Genomic DNA, 24561 nt, shown 5'->3' with positions numbered 1-24561 from the left:
ACATTAATTTTTTACGTTTTTGTTATTTAACTATTTGCTAAGTTTGCTTAGAATTGTACGATATATATATATATATATATATATATATATACACACAGTCTTGTGCAAAAGTTTAGGCACCCCTTGATAAATAACAGATTTTTGTGTTTTTTTTTATTTAAAAGACGTTAACACAGTTTCTCTTGGAAATGGAAAAAATGCGCAATATTTTCAGCAAACATTGATGCATAGTTACTTCTTATACCATAAATTGAACAAAAATAAAAAAAATACAAATATTATTATGCCACTGTGCAAAAGTTTGGGCACCCTTAGAGTTTCAGACCTTAATCAGCTCATTAGATCTAATGCATGGCAACAGCTGTCATTATTAAATGCCAATTTCAAAGCTTTACAAATACTTTGACTCTTCAAACCTTTGCACACACTTGCGGACATCAACAACCATGGGTTCCTCTAAGCAGCTGTGTAAGACTCTGAAAGTGAAAGTTATTGGTGCCCACAGTGCAGGAGAAGGGTACAAGAAAATAGCAAAGCGTTGTCAGCTTGCAGGGGAACTGTAAAGGTCATGAGATCTGGAAGACCAAAAAAAACTCTCAGAGAGAACTGCTCATATGCTAGTCAAAAAGACAAATCAAAATCCCCATTTGACTGCAAAAAACCTGCAGGATTTAGCAGACTTAAGAGTGGTGGTGCACCGTTCCACAAGACCTTCATGGAAGAGTCAGCAGAAGAAACCCTTACCCCATCATAAAATCCAACGTCAGAAGTTTGCAACAGAACATCTACAGAAGCCTGATGCGTTTTGGAAACAAGTGCTGTTGACTGATGAAGTTAAAATAGAACTCTTTGGCCACAATCAGCAAAGGCTTGTTTGGAGAAAAAAAGAGCAGATTTTAATGAAAAGAACAGCTTGCCAACTATTAAGCACGGGGGTGGATCTATCATGCTTTGGGGTTGTGTTGCAGCTAATGGCACAGGAAACATTGCATGGGTTGAGGGAAGAATGGATTCCACTAAATACCAGCAAAATCTGGAAGCAGACATCATACCATCTGTAAAAAAGCCGAAACTGAAGAGAGGATGACTTCTACAACAGGACAATGATCCTAAACATACCTCGAAATCCACTATGGAAAACCTTAAGAGACTTATCTTTTCATTAAAGAAAATCACCAAAATCTGTTATCAAGAGGTGCCTAAACTTCTGCATAAGACTGTATGTATACTGTATATATAAAAAAAATCAGGAGATTTATAAAATTCTAATAATATATAATTGCGAGACATATGGAATTGGCAACTAGGTATCGCGGTGAAATCATATCAGGTGGTCATTAGTGATTCCCATCCCTGATATTATTATTATTTTTTTTTATTTTTATTATTATTATTAATTATGTTAGTATTATTATTTTATAGCATTTTTTTAACGGTAAACTCGTACTGGAATAATTGTTGCCCATTGTTTCCTGCTTGCTCATGGTCTGTGGCAGTGTTTCTAACATCCTCGTTGTTATTAAAACAGTTCTGCTGCAGCATGGAGCTCTGCCGAGCATCCGAAACACAGATGGGAGGACGGCCCTGGACCTAGCCGAGGCCTCCGCTAAGGCTGTCCTGACCGGTGAGATGATCATCACTTTTACACACAATCGCATCTTGGCATGCTTTGTGTATGATGCAGTGATGTGCTAATTTTACATCGTCCTGTTGGCGAAAAGCCCGTGTTCCTGATGTAATTGCTTAGACAAATCATAGGACTAGTCATTCTGAAACTAAGCCCTGGCCATTTCCTCTCACAGGCGAGTACAGGAAGGATGAACTTCTCGAGAGTGCAAGGTACGCTGGCCTCCGCTCGAAAGCTTCCTACACGATCAATAATCTCGAATTACTGTCTGTTCTGATGGTAATGTACTTCACCTGGGGTTTGTGTTTTTTTTTTTTTTTTTTTTTGCAGGAGTGGAAACGAGGAGAAGCTGATGAGCCTGCTCACTCCTTTGAATGTGAACTGTCACGCCAGTGATGGAAGAAAGGTATTTCGAACTCGTGTGCTTATCGAAAAAGGATTTTCTCGTTGCGATAGACACAAAGTGACAGTCAGCGGAACATTTCCTGTACAATTGCTCTACGCAGCAACACGACGATAGGCAACATTTGAATCGAGATTTTCCTAATTGTACGCAAAGTAGGTATGATGTCATAAAGGATCAGATTTAGACATTTGCATGTAGAGCGTAATGCAGACTGCAACTTAAAACCCAGGTTTATATTAATGCATTTGTTCTATGCATTATTGCCTGATCCACAGGGATCTTATAATTATAACAAATGTGTTACAAAACCATGCTGCTGTTTAACAAACATACAGTCACTGATATGTCAAATTAGTGCACCAGAGCTAACTGGTGTGTCAATTATAATTATCAAAATGTACCATAATATTCCATGTTTTTCAATACAAATACGAAAGCAAGTCAGAAATGATCCCGTCGGCCCACCACTTGTGATTTGCACAATAGAAGAGCAGGGCAGGGATTCTCAACAATCAACAGTGCTCATTACAGTGAGACACTAATTAAAGAACTGAAGCCAAAACTTCAAATTAAACACTGAGGACTGCAATCCAAGGGCGCCGTGATCGTGCATGACGATGTACATCCGCACACTTCTGCACAAACTTAGTTTTGAGGTGATGAAGCATTGTCCCTACAGGCCTGATCTCACTCCCTCAGACTTTCACATGCCTGGTCCCCTGAAAGCAGAACTACGAGGAAGAAGATGCACTTGTGATGAAAGTGAAAATAGTAGCGCATTCGTGGCTCGCAGCTCAGCCTAAAACATTTTTTAATGAGGGAACACAAAAGTGTGTTGGACAAAGATGGACAAAGTGTATTGAAAGGCAAGAAGATGATGTGGAAAAATTACGTATGTGTCTTTTGTGAAGGTTAATTAAAACAAATTCTACAGTCAGAGTGCGGACTCACCCTCGTATATTATCATTAAGAACAAAAGAATATAACACTTGGCTTTTTCTGTTTATTTAAATAATAATAATTATGACTGTTTTATTTAAACAGTCGACGCCCCTGCATCTGGCCGCAGGCTACAATCGGGTGAAGACGGTGCAGCTGTTGCTGCAGCATGGCGCTGACGTCCACGCCAAAGACAAAGGGTACAGCAGCGTGTCTCTCACACCTAGAGCGTCTCTTCAAATGCAGTAAAAAGTGCACATGAACAAAACCAGTGTTTTATTTGCCCTTTGTGTTCTTCCAGTGATCTGGTGCCTCTCCATAACGCCTGCTCATACGGCCATTATGAGGTGACTGAACTGCTCCTAAAGGTAATGCTGCTTTCACTTACCACTTATAGGTCACATATATAAGAAATTGTTGCAAGTCCATAAGTCTTGAGTGTAATATTAAAACTTATTTTATCTCGTCCCCGCTTTAATATGGTCCAATTATTGATGCACCAACATGTCTAATCAGGTTCATATCCTGAAACAGTTATTTAATATTGTGTTTATACCCAGAGGCAGGTGATTTTTAACTGTATCCCTATCACGTATCACATTACTTTATTAAACAATTAATATCCCTTAAATCTGGGCAAAACTTTCACTTAAAGAACCAAAAACTGCATTTCTGCATTACTCTGATAAATTACTGAAGATAAATCACTTTGAGAAGGTTGTCATGCATCTGTTTCTAACCTAGTGTTGTGATAATCGTGTGTGTTCCTATCTTCTCTCTCGTGCTCCTCCTACAGCATGGTGCCTGCGTGAACGCGACGGACCTGTGGCAGTTCACGCCGCTGCACGAGGCCGCGTCCAAGAACCGCATGGAGGTGTGCTCCCTCCTGCTGAGTCACGGCGCCGACCCCACCTTTTTCAACTGCCACAACAAGAGCGCCATCGACCTGGCGCCCACAGCACTACTGAAGGACCGCCTGGCCTGTAAGAGCTAAACTTTGTGCTAGAGAACACCATCACTGCCTATCATGACAGTAATTTGTCTGTCAGTTTTTGTAGCAGGATTGCTCATGATGTCGTTCTGTGTCAGCTGGAGTAATTAATCATCGTTAGTTCTTCATCTGATGGGGTTATTTGGCAAAAGCACAATCGGATTGTTTGATTATTGGACGATCAGAGTGATATGATTATGATATTAGAAAATAATTATAAAATCGCAGTATCAAATTAAAATTTGATCTCCTTTATTAAATAGTTTTTTGGCAAAAGCTTAAAAAGCAAAAAATCTGTAGTGTCCGTAACCATGTCAAATCCATCTGTCAAATCGCATATCTTAATAATTTTGCATTTTAGAACATTACGTCTTTAAACTGGCCAAGTTTCATCTGAATGACAGTTAAGATTGTTGAAATATTTGAATTTTAAAAAATAACCGACACTACCACTAGGTGAGACATTTTTTAGCACCAATACCAAAACGTTTTGTCCATATAGAAGATATGATGATTAAGGAATGAATACATTATATTGGCTTATTAGATATTATGATTTAAGAAAAAAAACTGTTGCTTTGAATGTAAAGTCCCTCTGTCTGTGCTGTTGTTCCCTCTAGATGAGTTCAGGGGTTATGCGTTACTTCAGGCAGCGCGCGAGGCCGATCTCTTCCGCCTTAAAAAACACATCTCGCTGGACATCATCAACTTCAAACATCCCCAAACCCACGAGACGGCTCTGGTACGGAAAAAATCTTTCATGGGTGCCCATAACATACAGTACCTGTCTATTTTTTTTCTTTTTTCTTTTATAGCTGAACATTACTATCCTATCTTAAATGTAAAATATGGTCAAAAAGTTTGTGGACACTTGATCATGACACCCATATATTCTTGTTAAACATCTCTTTCCAGATTTAATCCCTGTTTCATTTTTATAATGACCCAGTTGTATTTAGGAAGGCTTTTCACAAGCTTTTACAGCGTGGCTGTAGGGAATTGTGATTATTTAGTCGCAAGAGAGGCATTGATGTTAAGAGTGGAGGACCGACAGTCCAGTTTGTCTCAAAGGTGCTCAGTGGGGTCCAGGTCAACCAGACGTGGCTATTCTGACCAGGTGAAGAGAGGGATTTGGTCAGAAAAACAGCAAAAAAGGCCAAGAGTAATGCTCAACATGATCCTACCACCACTGTGCTTCACTGTGCTGATGCAGAATTTGGAAAATGGCCTCATCTGCCAAACTCGATATGCCTGACCGTCCCAGTGACCTTGTTCGCCCAGATTCTGATAGATATGGGGGGAAAAATCGATTTAGTTAAAATCCCAGTCAAAAGTTTGGAAACACTTTCTAACTCTTGGTCTTTACTGATTAATGTTTTTTTTTCTACACAACAATGCTGAAGGCATCAAAACATGTTGCAGTTCCCCTATAGTCCTACAGGTGGTGCTCTAAACTCTTCACACATTGGTAGGCAGCGCAGCATCATATGTGTGAATTATTTGCTAATAAATTCTTTAAAACAGTGTCCATATTAAGATATGTTTGTTTCCCGGCACCAGTGAAAATTCTTTGATTTTTCTTCTCTTTTTAAAATTTTTTTCTTTGCAGCACTGCGCGTCTGCGTCACTTTACCCTAAGAGGAAGCAAGTGTGTGAAATTCTGCTGAGAAGGGGGGCTAATATAAACGACAAGACAAAAGAGTGAGTCTCACACCTTGTGTTACTGCTCGCAGGCTTACTGTGTGTTATCCGCGCTCATTACCACCAAAGGATATTTTTAGCAGAATAACCAGCTGTTTTGTTCGAGAGATGATGTTTTGCTGTTATAATTATAATTATTCCTTTCACACCCTGATATTAGAGTGTAGCTTTTTTTTAAGCAGTTTTTAAATAATGATTTTATTTATTAAGTGAAAAAAGCCGTCCAAACCAATTTGGCCCTATTAAAGAAAGTTAATTGCTCTCCGTTGCTAAATATTGATCTGTGATTAATCAGATTTTTATGGGTTATTTTGATCTTTGTGTAATATTAAAAAAAAAATGATATATGAATAAAATAGTTTGATGAATTGAATCATTTAATTGAGATAACTATGCAAAAAGGGGCAAATACTTTTTCACGGCTCTGTACAGTACAAACCATAACAAAAAAGTATCTAATTAGAAAAGAGATAACAGACTTTTCTATTGGCTAATGTGCTTTTTTTATTGCATCCTAAAATACACATCTGCCACGTTAACACTTTTTTTTTTTTTCTCTCCTTCATTTCCAGCCTCCTGACGCCACTGCATCTCGCTGCTGAGATGTCCCACAATGACATCATCGACCTGTTAATCAAACACGAAGCCAAAGTAAGCACATTTATCAGCTCTCCGCACACAATGTGCTGTTTGTACTTTTAAAAAAATGAAAAAAGCGACAAACCTGAGCTCAAAGGATGCGTTCCGGTATGTTTAGGTCAACGCACTGGACAGTCAGGGGCAGACGCCGCTGCACAGGGCCGCTCAGTGCGGACATCTGCAGAGCTGTAGGCTGCTAATGAGCGCTGGCTCGGACCCGCTCATCACTTCACTGCAGGGCTTCACACCCTCCCAGCTCTCCAACGACTCCATCCAGGACGTACTCCAGGGTGAGCGAGCTGACTAGCAGCTTTTTATTAACTGAAGTGCTAAGCAGAAAAATGTATGAAAAGGACCTCCAGGAAACAAAACCTGCCATGCAGTTTCTAAGTGTGAAATTTCGTTCTTACTTCCTCCATCCTATTCTCTTTCTCAATATTTCTCATTTTCCCCTTTCTTTCGTTTTTTCTTACTTTCTTTTCTTTCTCTTTCTTTTTTTAAAAGTGTGCTCTAGTTTTATGAACAATTTACGTCCATTATTGCATTTACAGAACAGCAATTGTGCACTCAGATCTCAAGATTAAATTGGTCCTTAGAAAAAACTATTCCACAGCTTTTGCAGAAAGGAAATAATGTATGCATTTTCTGCCAATCCTCATTTTTTGCAGGAGTATTGCTTCTTCTTTAGTACTACAAGTGTAATTGTACAGACTGACGGGCCGCCATGCCTACACGACAAGCCAATTCATTTTTATTTATTTATTTATTTATTTTTAATCCAATACAGTCCATTATACTGTGACAGTCATAAGTTTGGGCATGTGGCTACTCGCTATAACCAAATAAGGCCACAAGGTGGCAAACTTTTTTGTTGGAATAGACTCCAACTGAATGTGTGTTCAGAAAAAGACGTTTGGAGAAAGGTATAGTTGCTATATTCTACAGTTCATATATAATTAATGGACGTAATATTGTGGACACCTGGCTTGTGTAGTCGATTTTTGTCGAAGTTCTCATCCACACCTGTTTTACATCTCTCTAAGCTAACTGCTATCTTGGAGCTAGTGCTGTTGAATCAAATGAAAATCACTAAGCCATACAGTAAAATGGACAGCCTATTAAAACAACAGTGAAGTGGCGATATTGCTGTTTTTATGAGCAGCTTGTTTTTTTTCCACTAGAAGGAGTGCTGGGAGGGAATTTGGACACAGAGAGGCAGCTGCTGGAGGCGTCCAAGTCAGGAGATCTGGAGACTGTAAAGGTAAAATGTGTCATCATCTTGGGTCCTGCATTATAAATGGAAAAATCATTTGTGAGGTGTATATATGTTTTAATTATATATGATAAAATAATAAGTCAATCAATCGCAGATGGCGCAATTCTCTAGGACAGATTTTTAAAAAGCACGGGCAGATATACTTGGAGCTGCCTTCCCTAGTATATTCTTTGTTAATTATGTCCTCAGGTAAAAATATATCATTAAAAACTTTTTTAGCTCCTCCCACCTAGGGGTCACCACAGCGAGCCACCTGATCCACACACAACTTGGCACAGGTTTTACGCCAGATGCAGGTGTGGGGGGGTTGTGGCAACCACAGACGGCTGGGCTCGAATCCCTAGATTCCAGCTTGGAGCCCCCAGTCTTCTAAGTAAAAATACATCATAGCGGTTCAGAAGGCAGATTGTAGCAGTTTGTAGGTGGGTTAGGCTTTTTGGATCATTGTACCCAAACATATGCAAAATTCCCTGTTTAGTTTTGACATGGACTCCTTAAACTTTCTTTAATAAAGTGGCAATAAAAAAAAATAAAAATAAAACTCTTGTATTAGTAAATCTTCTACTTTACGAGTGTTCCGCAAGACGGAACAAAGATTTTTTTTTTTTTTAATAAATTTTGACTTGGAAAACGAGCAAGTCTTGGTTTACGAGTACCAAGTATCATGTATCAAGTACCATGTATTGCCTTGCTGCCGAGATCGTTACGTGATCACAAGTGAGCCAACGTTTTTTCTCTCTTGCACTGCGGAATTGTGGGTAATCGTCTCCCCTGCTGGGTCTATATGTCTCTTCTAGATTTAAGATTCAATGTGAGAAAAATTCAATGTGGGAAAGCGTTTTTTGGCTTTGAAGCAGAACATAATGTCTTTTATTATGATTGTGTGCTGTTACAGAAGTTGTGTACACTACAGAACGTTAACTGCAGGGACGCAGAGGGACGTCAGTCCACACCGCTTCACTTTGCTGCCGGGTACAACCGTGTGGCCGTAGTGGAGTACCTGCTGCAGCACGGTGCTGACGTGCACGCTAAAGATAAAGGGTGCAAACTTGTTTCCCGTCATTCTTGTTACATGTATTGTTTATCATATGTAAGAACACCCTGATTTACAAGTGGTACATTTTTGGTTTAAACTTTGCTTTAGAGGTCTGGTTCCGCTACACAACGCATGCTCATATGGACACTACGAGGTGGCGGAGCTGCTGGTGATACACGGTGCTGTGATTAACGTGGCCGACCTGTGGAAGTTCACGCCATTGCATGAAGCTGCCGCAAAGGGCAAGTACGAGATCTGCAAGCTGCTGCTTCAGGTGAAACCTCTTCCTGCCATTTTATACTGTATAATTCAAATTGGCACATGCAAGTTTATCAAAAAAAAAAGGAAGCTTAATATAGTTAAAAACAGCAAAACAACAAAAAAAAGAAACGTCCTCTGACTTTCAACTGTTTTTACTTTCAGTAAACTTAATGTGTAAATATTTGTATGAACACTAAAAGAGTCAACACCATAAGACATAAACTAAAAATGTTTTACAATGTGTCCCTAAATAAAAGGAGGCTTAAAATCAAAAGTACCAGTCAGTATCTGGTGTGGCCACCAGCTGCTTGAAGTACTGCAGTGCATCTCCTCCTCATGGACTGGACCAGATTTGTCAGTTCTTGCTGTGAGATGTTACCCCACTCTTCCACCAAGGCACCTGCAAGTTCCTGGACATTTCAGGGGGGAATGGCCCTAGCCCTCACCCTGCGATCCAACAGGTCCCAGACGTGCTCAATGGGATTGAGATCCGGGCTCTTCGCTGGCCATGGCAAAACACTGTCATTGCTGTCATGCAGAAACTCACGCACAGAACGAGCAGTATGGCTGGTGACATTGTCCTGCTGGAGGATCATGTCCGGATGAGCATGTATAAAGGGTACCACATAAGGGGGGAAGATGTCTTCCCTGTACCACAAGGCATTGAAATTGCCTGCAATGACAACAAGCTCAGTCCGATTGTGATGTGATATACCGCCCCAAACCATGACGGACCCCCCACCTCCAAATCGATCCCGCTCCAGGGTACAGGCCTCGGTGTAACGCTCATTCCTTCGACGATAAACACGAATCCGTCCATCACCCCTGGTGAGACAAAACCGTGACTCATCAGTGAAGAGCACTTTTTGCCACTCCTGTCTGGTCCAGCGAAGGTGGGTTTGTGCCCATAGGCGGCGTTGTTACTGGTGATGTCTGCTAAGGACCTGCCTTACAACAGGCCTACAAGCCCTCAGTCCAGCCTCTCTCAGCCTATAGCAGACAGTCTGAGCACTGTTGCACAACACTGTGCAGGTGTTGTTACACGTGGTTTTTCACTGCGAGGATGATCAGCTGTCCTTCCTGTCTCCCTGTAGCGCTGTCTTAGGCATCTCACAGTGCGGACATGGCGATTTATTGCCCTAGCCACATCAGCAGTCCTCATGCCTCCCTGCAGCATGCCTAATGCACGTTCACGCAGATGAGCAGGGACCCTGGGCATCTTTCTTTGGGTGTTTTTCACAAGTCGGTAGACAAGTCTCTTTAGTGTCCTGCGTTTTTAGAACTGTGACCTTAAATGCCTACTTTATGTAAGCTGTTAAGGACGACCATTCCACAGGTGCATGTTAATTAATTGATTATGGTTAATTGAACATGCATGGAAAACATTGTTTAAACCCTTTACAATGAAGATCTGTAAAGTTATTTGGATTTTTACAACATTATTGTTGAAATACGCAGTCCTGAAAAAGGGACGTTTCTTTTTTTGCTGAGTTTAGTTATAAAATGATTTAATATAGTTACTTACCGCTACAAAGATGTATTTATGGTTTGGTTTTTATTCAGATTTTTGTAATTAAACAAAATGTGCCGCATTTCATTATGTCTGATATGAAGGAGAGTATTTCTGAAACATTGACAGGTTTGTGAAAATACAGTTAGGTCGGAAATGGTTCACGTCCCATGAGCTAATTTCACCCCAGGTAATTACGCTAACTGTTAGTCGCTAACTGTCGGTAGCCGACTCCATCAGTCACGGTTAGTTAGTTCCACCAGTTTTAAATAACAAGTTCATAACAAGTAAACCAACAAATCATAGTCTGTGTTTGTGGACCTGCTGTATAAAAGCAATATTGCACTGGAGATCATGCTGTTGTGCTGGATATCATCACCGCTGTGTCGCAGTTGTAGGTTCTGGAATGCAGCTTTTACATTATATTCTTCACAACAGCACTCCCTCCTTTATATATATTACTTATACTGTTTCTACCATTTACTCATCATTTTGTTGTTCTCAGCTCTTGGTAGCCTTTGCCATATATGGAGTTTTTGGGGCGTTACTAAACTTTTTATCATAAATGTAATTGGTTAATTAAAGATGACCAGAGCCTAGACGTTAATGCTATTCATTATATTACTTTTTTCTCTGTCTGTATCCCCAGCACGGCGCCGATCCTACCAAGAAGAATCGTGACGGGAACACACCTCTGGACCTGGTGAAAGAGGGCGACACCGACATCCAGGACCTGCTGAGGGGAGACGCGGCACTGCTGGACGCAGCTAAGAAAGGCTGCCTGACCCGCGTGAAAAAACTCTGCAGCGCAGGGAATGTCAACTGCAGGGACACACAGGGGCGCCACTCTACACCCCTCCATCTGGCAGGTTAGCACGTGTTACAGTTAACGAATAGATATTAGGCGTGTCTAATATAAAGCAGAATGGGAATGCTTAGTCTTAGCCTGAATTTTCGATTCCAAGGCAACCAAGGACGTAGTGTATTGTGTATTGTGTATTAGTGTAGCAGCGGATTATATAGAGAGAGATAAAGGTAGTTTATAAGTCTGAATAAGTCGTTATTTTACTGATTTCATAGTATATACAGTAGACTGTAGGTTATACTGCATTGACAACATATGAGTGCGTTCACTTATCAGCAGCTATCAGCCAGTTTAGCAGAACCAGGTTCTCTATAGTCTGCTTTTACAATCCAGCTAAATGGACTTTAACGCTTTGACTTTTGGTTTTTGTGTCTCGACAGCTGGTTATAACAACCTGGAGGTGGCGGAGTACTTGTTGCAGCATGGCGCAGAGGTGAACTCGCAGGACAAAGGAGGTCTCATTCCTTTACATAATGCTGCTTCCTATGGGGTGAGTCTCAGACACGCTTTCAGACTGCTGCCTTTTCTTATAATCACAAACAGACTAAGAGATGCTCAGGCTTTTGAAAGGCTCTGTATACAAATTTATTATTGTAGACTTGTAGATGATCACACAATGCTTATTTATATTCGTAATTCTTTAATCAGCCATTTTTTTTTCATTTGCACTTGATGAGTGATTTAGGTTTCAAAGCCTCATATCGGACTGAATAATGTGAGCCTTTTCAAACGAGGGTTAAGGTGTGTGATGTGTCGAGGGTGGGGTTTACCAAATCAACACACAACCTCATCTGGAGCAAGCCGTGTGTTTGGTGTTTCACAGCACGTGGACGTGGCTGCTTTGCTCATCAAGTACGACGCATGCGTCAACGCTACCGATAAGTGGGCGTTCACGCCGCTGCATGAGGCTGCTCAGAAAGGGAGGACGCAGCTGTGCGCGCTTCTGCTCGCGCACGGTGCCGATCCTGCGCTACGCAACCAGGAGGGCCAGTCGCCGCTGGACCTCGTGACGGTATCCCATTAGTCCCTCCCTCTGCCTGCTTTGCATTATCACCCCGAGGAAGGGGTTCTTCATACTGACCTCTTCATCCATCTGTCATCCTGTGATGTGCTGCCTCAAAGTGTGCTCATGAGCATACTGCTTAAAAGTGCAATGAAGCATAATGAAGAAAAAGAGGAAAAAGCAAACTTGTGAGGAAGAAACTAAACTAGTTCTGCGCAGATTATTCTCAGGGTTATTCTATTTCTGATTATAATTTAAAAAAAAACAAGCATTAGGAAATTTGTGGATGTGTTTGTGTGTCTTGATCGAAACTGCTCTTCTGAATCCCAAATCCCTTTTTAAGTCCTAATTAAGGGCACTACTTGGTGTGTGGAACGAGGGAGTCTTCACACTCTATTTTATGCTATTTGGGATTCAAACTCGAAAACCCTTAGTTAGCTGAGGATATTGTAAAGCAGAATAAGCAGAGACATAAAGAGAAACGTACCACGTTTACAAGACTGTCCACCACCAGGGTTTATTTTCCATGCTTTCTGATTACATAATACCGATAAGAGAACTGTTTTCAGCCCAGGGAGGAGTGTCGTAAGACTCCAAAAAGAGTGGATAGTTGCTATAACATGAATCATAACAGGTTGTTTCACAGCACGTACTGTATTATAAATTCGTCACTTAAAAATACATTTAAAATTCTTATCAGTCTTCATTTTCATACATTGCGTCTCAGGCTAAAAAAGGGGCTTGGCTCGCATTTCACATGTCATGAAGCATCTAACCAATCAGATTTAAGACTGGATTTTTGTAACCAATCATAACGCAGAAGGCGGGATTTATCAGGAAAGACAGGAAGCCTGATCTAACCTCAAAGTTTCTGTTATGTTTTCAGCAGAATAAAAGCACATCTTATCAGATCATCGTCCATGTAAACAGTTCAGCTGGAACCTCTAATCAGAAAAATTTAAATCGATTGATGAATATCGTCTATGGATTACTAAACATGGCGATAGATGGATTTTTTTTGGTGACATGATTTTGTTGCAGTCTTACATTTTGATGTCTAAATAAGTCAACGGTCATAGTTGCATGTCTCATTGAGGTCTATGCTCACATCATCTCGCATCGTGTCACGATGGATGGATGAATGCGTAAGGGACGTAAATAATATCACCAGACATCAAGATGCACGCTCACTCTGCAGTGCGCTCAGTGTTCGGTGTGTCCGTTGTGCCTGAATGTTATTTGTGATTTCACCATCTGTGATGCAACAAACTGTTTTATTTTTGCTCATCTGCATGTAAAAAAAAGTGGATGTCAGACCTGGTTGTGTATTTGTTTGGAAACGTAAGTTCTGTTCAGGTCAAAAACGATCCATAGACATGCAACAATACCATGCGGAACGATGTAATCATTTCAGCTTTTATACGTTTTCGCATAATTAGGGACATGACCAGTTTGAGTAAGTTGAGCGATCCTAATATCGGTCCGCTAGATGTCTCTGCTATTCATCACTTTAGCTAACCAGTTACGTAATCATTATATTTTAACTTAACACAAGAAATGAAGTAGGGTACGGACGACAGAGTTCAATCGAATGCAAGGTAATGTTAGATGGCTAGTGCTCTCACAATTGAGCTTCAAAACTGCTCTTTGGAAAAACAGATTCTTTTTGTTTTTTACACATTTTATGGTCAGAACAGCTAAAAACATGTTTTTAACTTTTGAAGGTAAAATTATGTGTTTAGAAATGATGAGCCGTCCAGGGCTTTTATTTTTACTAGCCCTCTGGTCGGAAATAAAATTAATGATTTATCTAACACTTGACGCGTGACGCGCAATTCGCAGAATGCTGAACTAATAGTTTTACGCTTCTCTTACGCGTATGTAAAAATAGCGTCCTCGAGCCAGGGCAAAACTAGAAGCAAACTAAAGACACGAGAGAAAAAAAAAAGGACTACAAATCTGTTTTAAATTGTTTGGGTCGGTTTGATCCGAGAGGAACTGAGGTGCTAAAAATGCCTGACTGTAGTCACATGACCACCCCCTCTTGTTGACACTCCCTCCTTCAGAAGAACAGCCAAGGTTTTCTTAAACCTAACTGATTATAGGTCGAGTGTTTAAGATTTAGCACGTGACGTTTCTCGTTCCAGGCCGATGATGTCCGTGCCTTGCTGACCGCAGCCATGCCTCCGTCTGCACTGCCGGCTCGCTACAAGCCTCAGGTCATAAGCGTGTCGGGCGTCGGCAGTGCCGCAACCTCTGACCTCTCGTCTGGTTCTGGTTCTGGCACCCAGCCCTCCGCCTTAGACCCGGAGTCACAGGATGGCCACTTGCCCGAGCTGCCGGGGCAGTCGGGGGCCGAGGGGGCGGTGGGAGTGGAAAAAGCCGAGGAGGGTGAGTGTGTGTGGATGTTTTCGTTCCATACTCCATGAATCCATGTCTCGTCCCCAGTAATGATCTTTTTTAAGAAACTCTCACCTTTATTAGAGTATCGGTCCAAATTTAGTTTGCAGATACCCAAACGCTTCCGTTTAGGCTCTTCTGTGAGTTGTCTCAGCACTAGGTACACCCTCAGATCACCAAAAACGAATCGCTGCGCGCTGCTCTCGTATGAGGCGTCCATTTCTGCTCGCACCGGAGTTACAAAAAACCTAATGTAAAACGCTGACATCTGTACAGCAGTGACTGGGGAGACAGTAGCCTTGAACAGAAAGCGCTGCTGAGTCAGTGCGGCAAAAAGAAGTCTTGATATAACCGGAGGGTGGCTTATAATATACATTTAATATGATATATACATTTATATTACTAATGCATTACCGTAGTACTCTAAGGCCTTATCTCAGTTAAGAGAAATGAGTAATATTAAATGAGAATTTATTCTTGTCTTAGCCAGCCTAATTTTGTAACTAGTCTGTTGCCGAGCAACATTGCTCTCTCTCTCTCTCTCTCTCTCTCTCTCTCTCTCACCTTGAGCTCCGAGTTTCATTTGAAAGCATAAAATCACATTTTCCCTACTTTTTAGATGATTTGTTTATAAGCAAAAGTAAGCCAAGTATAGAAAGTCAGAAAACTGAAGTGAATATGTTTTAAGACTTCTCTCTCTCTCTCTCTGGAAAGGCACAGCCATGGAACTCACCATCAGCCAGTTTCTTCACAAACTTGGACTGGAACATCTTCTGGGGATCTTCGACCGGGAACAGGTGCGCCAAACTTTTCCAATCCTCACCCCCTTTTTTTTTTTTTGCTACATACATAAAACCATACAAAGGGCTACTTTGTTTCAAACCCATAACCAAAGCCTGGGAATAAACCTCATAGGTAATTAGATCCAGAAACCAGTTTGGATAACCAGCCTGTATAACCATCAGTGTTGGGGGACGTTACTTTTTAAAGTAACTAATTACAAAATTACTATCATTAAAAAGTAATCAGTTACATTACAGCGTTACTTTCTGATAAAAGTAACTAGTTAGACTACTTTTCCATTGCAGAAAATGAAAACTTCTTTGTGATTCCTCATGCATGTTGTATTAGTCAAGACCTTTATAATTATTCTACCATTATCACTCAGCGAAGTTTGGCCCATAATCTGTTAACTACTAATACCCCTATCTCACCTACGCGGTTTCGCGCGGTGGCTGTAAGTACGGTTCATCATGATTCACCGCGAGTTTTGTTGCTGTGTTTTTCGTTTCCATCTTTACACGCGTCGGTCCTCGCATAGTCAAACCGCATAGGTGAGATAGATATAACAGCAGGAATAACAGAGAGGGGGGCGGGTTATCAGGGGCGGGCCTTTTAGGACGACTTTCTCTCACACACACACACACACATTAATGGATTATGAATGACTGGCTCACGGATTGCATAAATTGTCGGAATAATGGATTACATTTTTGAAAAAGTAACTAAATAACTGAGTACTTTAATGGCGGACCTAACGCGTTAGATTACTTCTTACATCAAAAATAGTAATCCATGCACTCTAATGCGTTACACCCAACACTGATAACCATATAGCTAAAGGCTCTGGTTCGTGTGTTGCTGACGGTAGTAGAACCTGTTCTGTCTCCTATCCACCTCAGTACATTCTAAGATGCTTTTCTGCTTACCACAGTTGTAAAGAGTGTGTGTTTGAGTTACTGTAGGCTTCCGGTCAGCTTAAATCGGACATTCCTGGACATTTTCCTCTCACCTCTTTCTGTTTTAAGATCACTCTGGATGTGCTGGTGGAAATGGGGCACAAAGAGTTAAAGGAGATCGGCATCACCGCTTATGGCCACAGACACAAAATCATCAAGGGAGTGGAGAGGTTCATTACCGGGCCTCAGAGTAAGTGCAGCTTCTCCTCCCGAGGAATTCTACATCGTGTGGTTCAACCAGATCCTAATCTCAGACTTAAACACTGCGTTCGGCTAAGCAAAAATTTTGAAAATGTAAAATATTTTCATTTTATGGTTATAATACGATAAGATTAAAGTAAGGATCCTCAAACAATATACAAATTGGAATAAACAAAAATGTCAAAATGATAAATGTGGAGTTGGTGTGGATATGTTTTGTGGCAGGTTTCCCATTAAAGGAAGTTCAGGTTTTCTCCACTGTTACATCATCACGTCTTAAGCGTAGTAAAATGATTTTAATTATATTGCAGTTTGTTTGTGGTCATGATCACAGATAGAAGTAACCTAGATACAAAGATACTGGAATAAATAAAGCAAAAAGCCTGAACTACCCACCATTCTAGTGTAATTGTATTGCATATGTTATTTTATATTAGTTTAAATAATTAGTATGTTTTTATGTAAGAAATAAAAAAGTAAAAATATTTTAGTGGAAAACAGTAAATCGAGGATGCTGTTATATTTTTTGCATTGTGCAGACATGGGTTGCCAAATAATCTAAAATAAAAAATCCCTATGTAGTGCTGAAAAAATCACTCACTCTGAAAAAAAGTACAAATAATATTTGTACTAGACTTTATATTGTAGAAAAGTTATATATGTACATACTTTGTTTCACTAAAATTAGCCTAATGTTTATTACTGAGATAATAAAAAAAGTTTCCCAAATTTGAATGAAAAACATAGTCTGTAGTCACATCATGAAATAAACTGGAAAGGAAAGAAAGAGAATTATTATGCCTCATTCCACAGAGTATAGATTTATTTCTTTATTTTTTTTTTAGTGGTTTTTCAAACCAAGGACTTTTGATTATGCAGTGTAACAGAGCACAGTTATCAGAGTAAAAACCCCCTTTATTTCTCTATATAATCCCCTGCTACACTAATGCACTTATCCCAGGGTTACACTAGTGTTTGAACACCATCAAGGTAGAAAGTTTTCCGTATGCCAGAGTTGTGACCGGACTAAATGCTTCGGGTCTGAAACGCGCTGTGGCGTTCACAAACGATTGTGTGCACAATTCACAACTTGCATCTCTTTTGCAAGTTGTCGACAAGTTAGCTGTCGATTTATGTTTACTTGAGTGATCGCCAACCTCGGTCGGGATGGTCATTTACGGATGTGTGGGCTTTATTAAAACGTTCGCACACAATTCAAATGTTTTACTGCAGCCTAGAGTCTCATCATCATATTGTGTAAATAAGAATTCCTCTGTAAATGAGAATCGGTTTTACATCTTAACCAGAAATTTCATCTGAAGAAAATAAAGTCCCTGTTCGACTTGAACGCCACTTATATTTTAAAATATTGCGATTGTTTTTTTATTTAACAACATGGTTCCTCATGTTCTCTATGTATGTATATACAAACACATTATCTATTAACAAAAAACTGTGATACGACTCGAACCGTGAGGTTTGTAATCACCCTTAATGATGAATGACGATAGTTTAACTCTAGATTGTCCAGTTTTATGCTAGGAATTTTCTAACCAGGCTTGTGGTAAAAGCACAATGAATATGAAACTTTCAATGAATTCTTTTGGCAACAATTTGTAAGAGATTGTGTACAACTTTTCAGTAGAGCAGCTATTGTGCGTATCCGCGTCATATTAACAAACGCGGGTTAAATGAACTCTTTGTCTGCTCGTTTTTAGGTCTGAATCCTTATTTAACTCTGAACACGGCCAACAGTGGAACCATACTGATCGATTTGGCCTCGGACGACAAGGAATTTCAGTCAGTTGAAGAGGAGGTAACTTGTCTGAGAACTCGTCTCAAACGCTACATGATTAGCTTTAGTTTCATATGTTAAACTACAGCCCTATTCGGATTAGATTAGTTTTACACAAGGAGAAAAAAAGTCAATATTAAAGACTTTAAAGGATGAAGTCATTCTTACTAGGGTTATAGTTCTGACTGAGTCTGCACTTACACGTGTATAACCTGTCTCGGTCATTACATTACCGAATGTCCACTTCATGCAACATTTTCTACGTGTCATCTTTAAACAGATGCAAAGCACAATTCGAGAGCACAGAGATGGCGGTCACGCCGGGGGAGTTTTCAATAGATACAACATTGTTAAGGTAAAACTCAATCCTTATTGTTTATTTCCTGCCAAACCTTAACTCTAACCTTTGGAAGTTTTGAGTCAGGCTTGTAACTTTTCCTGCGCTGTATACAGATTCAGAAGGTGTGCAATAAGAAGCTGTGGGAGAGATACACACATCGCAGGAAGGAGGTGTCTGAGGAGAACCACAATCACTCCAACGAGCGCATGCTCTTCCACGGTGAGCGTTTTCAAGCAGGGTGTCCGCCAACAAATCCATTATTCCCCTGTACACTATCAGCTGTTTTTTTTAGATTAAATCATATTTATTGATTAGGTGTTATATTGAAAGTATTTTAATGAGTAGGGGTATTCCCGTCATAGTTATTTCGAAATTTATCTTGATTCACTTTCAGTATGATTAATAATCATCAAAAGTGTGTGCAGGAAGAGCAAAGTCTAAAAACAAACATGCAAAACTGGTTTATTCACTGGAGCAGTAATGCAAAAAGGATAAGAAAGAAGGCCCTATGAATCTCAACGCTAAGTTGATGAGCATTTAAAGCAAGAAACTGGTGATTAATTATTGACTTTTGAAACCCCCTTTTTTCATTTTTTTAGTTTTACTTTTGAGAACAGTTTGTGCGTCATGGATCAACATCCAAATTGACAAAATATTATTTTTACTTTGTGCATTTGTGTTAATTAAAGGTCCCATATCATGGTATTATCATACGTGTGTCTCAGAGGTCCCTTAAAGTGCGTCTGTTAATGCTGCAGCTGAAATAAATCACAGGGTCTATATTTTGGTTTGGTTCCATTATGGTAAAGGATTGAAATCCAGAAAAAGCACATGATACAAATGTTATGAATTAAGTTGCATTTCAATGAGGGAAATAACTATTTGATCCCCAAGCAAAACATGACGTAGTACTTGGTAGAGAAACCCTTGCTGAAAAGCACAGTGGAAAGACGTTTCTTGTAGTTGTTTACCAGAGTTGCACACATCTTGGGATGCTTTTTGATCCACTATATATATATATATATATATATATATATATATATATATATATATATATATAAGGATAATCTTGTTTTTTAAGCATATAAGCATTTCAAACTATTCTTCACATTTACTTTCACTTTGAACTGATCTAGGGTTTGTTATTGGAAGCAGACAGACACAGTGCGTCTCTAGTTGTGTCATGGAGGACTAAATTCTGTCAACACGTTTATTTCACCTGGCTTCTCTCAGATGAGCAGAACATCATGTCTAGGGTGAATCAGGCTTTAAAGCGAGATAAAATACAGATGATGATGCAACAGCCTTCAGCGGTCAGGTTTTGTCCAGATGAACATAATGGCTTTCCTCACGTTCCTGTCAATTAGATGGATCAGGGACAATTACAAGCATCTGTTTGTCTCATAAACAGTAGGATATAACGGAGCTTAGTGCTCTTGTTCAAGATGACCAGCTTTTTAAAAAGCGTCTCACTTACTAGCTTTTACTTTTCCAGGGTTCTCAGGAACTTGGTAAAAAAAATATAATAATGATAATGTGTACAATATATATATATTTTTTTAATCTTTTTTTTTAACCTGATTACGCAGGTTCTCCATTCGTAAACGCCATCATCCACAAAGGCTTTGACGAGAGACACGCCTACATCGGAGGCATGTTCGGGGCCGGGATCTACTTCGCCGAGAACTCCTCTAAGAGCAACCAGTACGTGTATGGTATAGGAGGAGGCACCGGATGTCCACTTCACAAGGACAGGTCATGTTATGTGTGTCAGAGGTGAGGTTTCTGGTAAAGAGACACATGCATACAGGAGCTGTAGATGTTTTTTCTTAAGAGTGCGTCATCTCTCTCTCTCTCTCTCTCTCTCTCTCTCTGGCTCCAGGCAGCTGCTGTTTTGTCGTGTAACTCTTGGGAAGTCCTTCCTCCAGTTCAGCGCCATGAAGATGGCCCACTCTCCACCGGGACACCACTCGGTGTCGGGCAGACCCAGCGTTAACGGCCTCGCCCTCGCCGAGTACGTCATCTACAGAGGAGAGCAGGTACCATAGTAGTCCGCTGTTTTGTAAAGTTCTCTACCCTTGAGACTGCAGTCTAAATCCCAGTCCTGTGTTGTTGTTTTTTTTTGTCCTTTAAAACGAAATAGTGCAAAAAATGCTCACTCGCTCGTTTACTTACTAAATTGTTTCTTTGTAGGCTTATCCTGAATATTTGATCACCTATCAGATTATACAACCGGACGGGACTCTGGATTAACACTTGACTCTTCAGAAAGGACTGTTTTGTTTTTTTGGAGGGTTTTTTTGCACACTGCATGCACATCCTCAGTAATACGCTGTATAGAAATGTATGTTCCGTTCCATCTTTTTTACTTTCCTTCCTTTGCACTTCTCATCGTACAGAGTTAAGTGTTTTTACTCATCCTGTGCACTGACATCTGTCCTCCTCCACAGCAAGATCTCAATCGGTCAGTCTATAACACTGTAAATGTACAACTTTCAAGAAGCCTAATGCATTACAAATGTGACTTATTTATTTATTTTACACAACTCTAAAACAATTTGTACATAGTTTTTTTTTGTACCAGCATGTTGATTTATTGATATTGATATTTGTATTTAAAAGATTCTATGCTTGGACGATGTAATGTATAACACGTATGCCAGTTCCAGAGGTACTCATGGTTTGCTGGTAATCCAGGTAAAGCTACAGGATGTAAGATTTTGGAATTTCGCCCTCTCTTGGGAATGGGGTCAAGGGGTAATAAATACATTGTGAAGCTACTTGTGAAAGAACATTCTGTAATTTGGGCATCTCCTGACTGGGAATGTCAGTTTATGAGGTCTCAGACAAGTTATACGACTAAATAACAGTAACAGCAAGGACGCTCAGTTATGTGTGGCTGGGTGTTTCCCGAGAATATATAGTCCGCTGAAGTTTACAGGATTGCATGACTACAGGGTAAATTTAGAGTCACCGGACTCTAGTAGGCTAGATGACCAAACCTGACCAAAAGAAAAAAAGGTTTATTATTTTGTTCTGTAGCTTTCCAAAAACATCTTGTAAGCTTGCTAGCTCAAATCCTTCATTAGATGATCAGCGAATGGTTAACAGAGAGCGCACAGTTGACTCTCTTATGATATAGCCAAGTTTGAAATACAGGTATCCCCGACTTACGATCATCCGAGTTACAAATTTCTGCAGATGCAAACTGACTGTGGTTCTACTACCGGTTCAATTCTGGAAGTAGTTTACATTTGCATTACATTTAGGCATTTGGCAGACGCTCTTATCCTTACAAAAAGTTCTTTGAAGTTTCCGTCATTGGATATATCCTTAATCTGGGTTACTGGGTAACTAACTAAGTGGCAAACGCAGTTGGGAAGGGGATTTTAAAAATTTTTGGGCCCCTTGGGAGATTCAGTCCAGGAGCACGATGATGGAAAATGGTTGTCCTGTAAAGCTGTCCTGATCGTGGAAAAGTCCAATACAGTGGAAAACAGCTCAAAATGGAAAGGAAACAGTGGGGGAAAAAACAAAATTGATTGGTATGTTTTACGTTGTGTATATATACGTGTCAAAGGAGTACAAGACTTACAAACCTGCTTCAGGAACAGAACTCGTTCGTAAGTCAGGGACTACCTGTATAAAGAAACGCCTCTTGTAGGTCTGACGGAGCTGCCGCTGGTCAACAGGCACAGCAGGGAACTACTTGATGCCCCAGGCCAGTAGGGGGCTGACAAACTTGTTAATTGTTATAAGATAATCCATGATGAACGCTGATTGAAATAATTGTCTCAACTCAACTACAAATTTTTTGCCTAGGGCCCCAAGAGACCCTAGAATTGCCCTCTGTCTATAGTACTCAACTACTGGCTAGTAGTTACAGGCTAGTCTCTCTCTTTCTCTAGGGTGTGACTATGTAGGGATTTTCTTGTGCCTAAAGTTGGCCGTGATGACTTTTTTCCTTTTTCACAGTCATGTGTACAAATTTCTAGCCGATTCCGATCCGACGTGTGATTACAGGATTATCAGGGTGACTCAGCTCAGGAACATCATGTTATACTAAAATTTATTGTCCCCTCAGTCAGTTATTTTTTTTATATTATTTTTTTCTAAAAAAATAATAAATCTTACACACTGTAGCTTTCACACCACAGCTTACACTAGAAACATTACTAAATATTGTTACACAATTAAGGCATTAAATCAATTCTTCTTGCTGTCAGTTTTATTCCATTTCAGTGGTGCTGTGTTCTTTTCAAGGTATCCTACGCGTACACAAGATGGATATTTGTAAAGGACAATCTCGTAACTTTTTAAACAGCAGCGAGTTTTCTGCATTTCTGTATCGCTTTAATGCATCCTCAAGAAAAGGCGCTTAACTCTGCAATGTTGTGTAGCGACAAGCGCACACATGATTTAAGCTAATTATTAGTCAGCTTTCACTTGCATGGACCCTATCTTCCAACAAAAAAATTTAAATAAAATCTAATAACGATGACCACACCTTAATCGGTGCATGTATTGCAGTAGTGAGCCAATTCGCAACTTTAGCAAGTTCTACAAAATCTGATTTAAGAAAGTAAAATGCCAGGAAAACTTTAATAATATATATTTTTTAATGATGATTCATTGTAAATTTATCTGCTTTAATGAAACTGGACCAATTTTAACTTCATAGCTAGGATTTTGCCAGTTTTCGATTACATCATATTTAATTGAAGCTTTAATTAGGGCAAGTTTAAATCCTTAACAAACAATCAAATACATCTTTAGATCATATAAGCAAAATACTAAAAGACGATAAGAAAGCAGATGGCTTAAATGAATAAAACTGCACCGGTTTAATTTTACAGAGACACCAAAGATGAAATAAATGAAAATGAAACAAGTTGCTAAAATGCGCGTACACTTGTTTTCCGATCGGGTGTCCCGTAAGCAACCCTGACATTTCATTATAAGAGCCTGTGAGACCACTTTTTCATGTTTTACATTCATAAGCAGCTTTCAATAAATTGTAAAATGTAAAAAAAAAAAAATTAGGAGATCCCCCAAATTGGTCGTCCAGTGATCGGGCATTCAATCTATTATCCGGAGATGGCGAGCTCGAAACCTGCTACAGCCATCTCTACCTGAGAGTCTAGGGAACAGATCGCACCCTCTCACATCACTCAGAGCGGCACCAGCCAATCATGGGCCTATTCGCTTTATTCCCGCCCCCTTATCGGCGTCATTTGTCTCAGAGGATCCCACTGACAGACTTTGTAGAATTCTCATGTTTAGTCGGATTTTATTTGTAATTGTTTTTTACTAAAGAAAAGTTACACATTTTTTGTATATGTTATCAATTATAGTTTAGCACCAACCAAAAATCTGTATCATCGGGTCAGACATCGGTTGTCCATGAAAAATGCAATCAGTTCATCTCCAGTATTAATTGACGTTTACCTTTTAAACATGGCAAACCTCTCCAATAATATGACAGATGATGTATTGTTTTATTACTAATTAATACAAACATTTAGCACTTAACCTGGGCACGAGGCAACAAACAAGCCCTCGTGCAGCTGTTCATTCATAAGAAGAAGGCTGTGTTGAAAACAACATTGGTAATGCAGACAGTTTTCACTGAGACTTTTCCTAACAGCCGGTCTGAACAGCAGAACCGAGTTACACAAGACTCCAGCGAACGTCGTTGTTACGTCATGTCTCTGACTCTCTGCGACTTGTTTGTTATGCATGGAATTCTTTTGTAATGTCATGTTTGAGATGCTTTGCTTTGTGCGTCTTCAGTGTTCCATTACAGGGACAATAAATGCAAAACGAAAGAGA

At 39.9% G+C, this 24561-nt stretch overlaps 1 protein-coding gene across 3 annotated transcripts in view; it reads left to right on the top strand.

The window, feature by feature from the left end:
• Window positions 1-24561, top strand: part of LOC128541156 (poly [ADP-ribose] polymerase tankyrase-2-like) — a 28533-nt gene extending 3972 nt beyond the window's left edge. The window contains exons 3-27 of one of the 3 annotated variants that reach the window (XM_053511406.1): window positions 1529-1624; window positions 1803-1839; window positions 1958-2033; window positions 3078-3172; window positions 3274-3340; window positions 3769-3955; window positions 4584-4705; window positions 5573-5664; window positions 6237-6315; window positions 6422-6593; window positions 7488-7564; window positions 8475-8620; window positions 8724-8889; window positions 11036-11255; window positions 11632-11741; window positions 12075-12263; window positions 14402-14645; window positions 15369-15451; window positions 16463-16583; window positions 18313-18410; window positions 18670-18744; window positions 18843-18948; window positions 20319-20505; window positions 20612-20768; window positions 20923-24561. In XM_053511406.1, coding sequence (XP_053367381.1) covers window positions 1529-1624; window positions 1803-1839; window positions 1958-2033; window positions 3078-3172; window positions 3274-3340; window positions 3769-3955; window positions 4584-4705; window positions 5573-5664; window positions 6237-6315; window positions 6422-6593; window positions 7488-7564; window positions 8475-8620; window positions 8724-8889; window positions 11036-11255; window positions 11632-11741; window positions 12075-12263; window positions 14402-14645; window positions 15369-15451; window positions 16463-16583; window positions 18313-18410; window positions 18670-18744; window positions 18843-18948; window positions 20319-20505; window positions 20612-20768; window positions 20923-20982 — 3062 coding nt within the window. In that variant the 3' untranslated portion in view covers window positions 20983-24561. Of the gene's footprint in view, window positions 1-1528; window positions 1625-1802; window positions 1840-1957; window positions 2034-3077; window positions 3173-3273; window positions 3341-3768; window positions 3956-4583; window positions 4706-5572; window positions 5665-6236; window positions 6316-6421; window positions 6594-7484; window positions 7565-8474; window positions 8621-8723; window positions 8890-11035; window positions 11256-11631; window positions 11742-12074; window positions 12264-14401; window positions 14646-15368; window positions 15452-16462; window positions 16584-18312; window positions 18411-18669; window positions 18745-18842; window positions 18949-20318; window positions 20506-20611; window positions 20769-20922 lie in introns of all 3 variants that reach the window. The other 2 variants (XM_053511405.1, XM_053511407.1) reach the window with 2 other exon arrangements.

The sequence above is a fragment of the Clarias gariepinus genome, chromosome 14 (genome assembly GCF_024256425.1).
Source record: "Clarias gariepinus isolate MV-2021 ecotype Netherlands chromosome 14, CGAR_prim_01v2, whole genome shotgun sequence".
NCBI lineage: Eukaryota > Metazoa > Chordata > Actinopteri > Siluriformes > Clariidae > Clarias > Clarias gariepinus.
The sequence above is the reverse complement of the archived record's forward strand: the minus strand, read 5'-3'. Positions and strand labels throughout refer to the sequence as shown.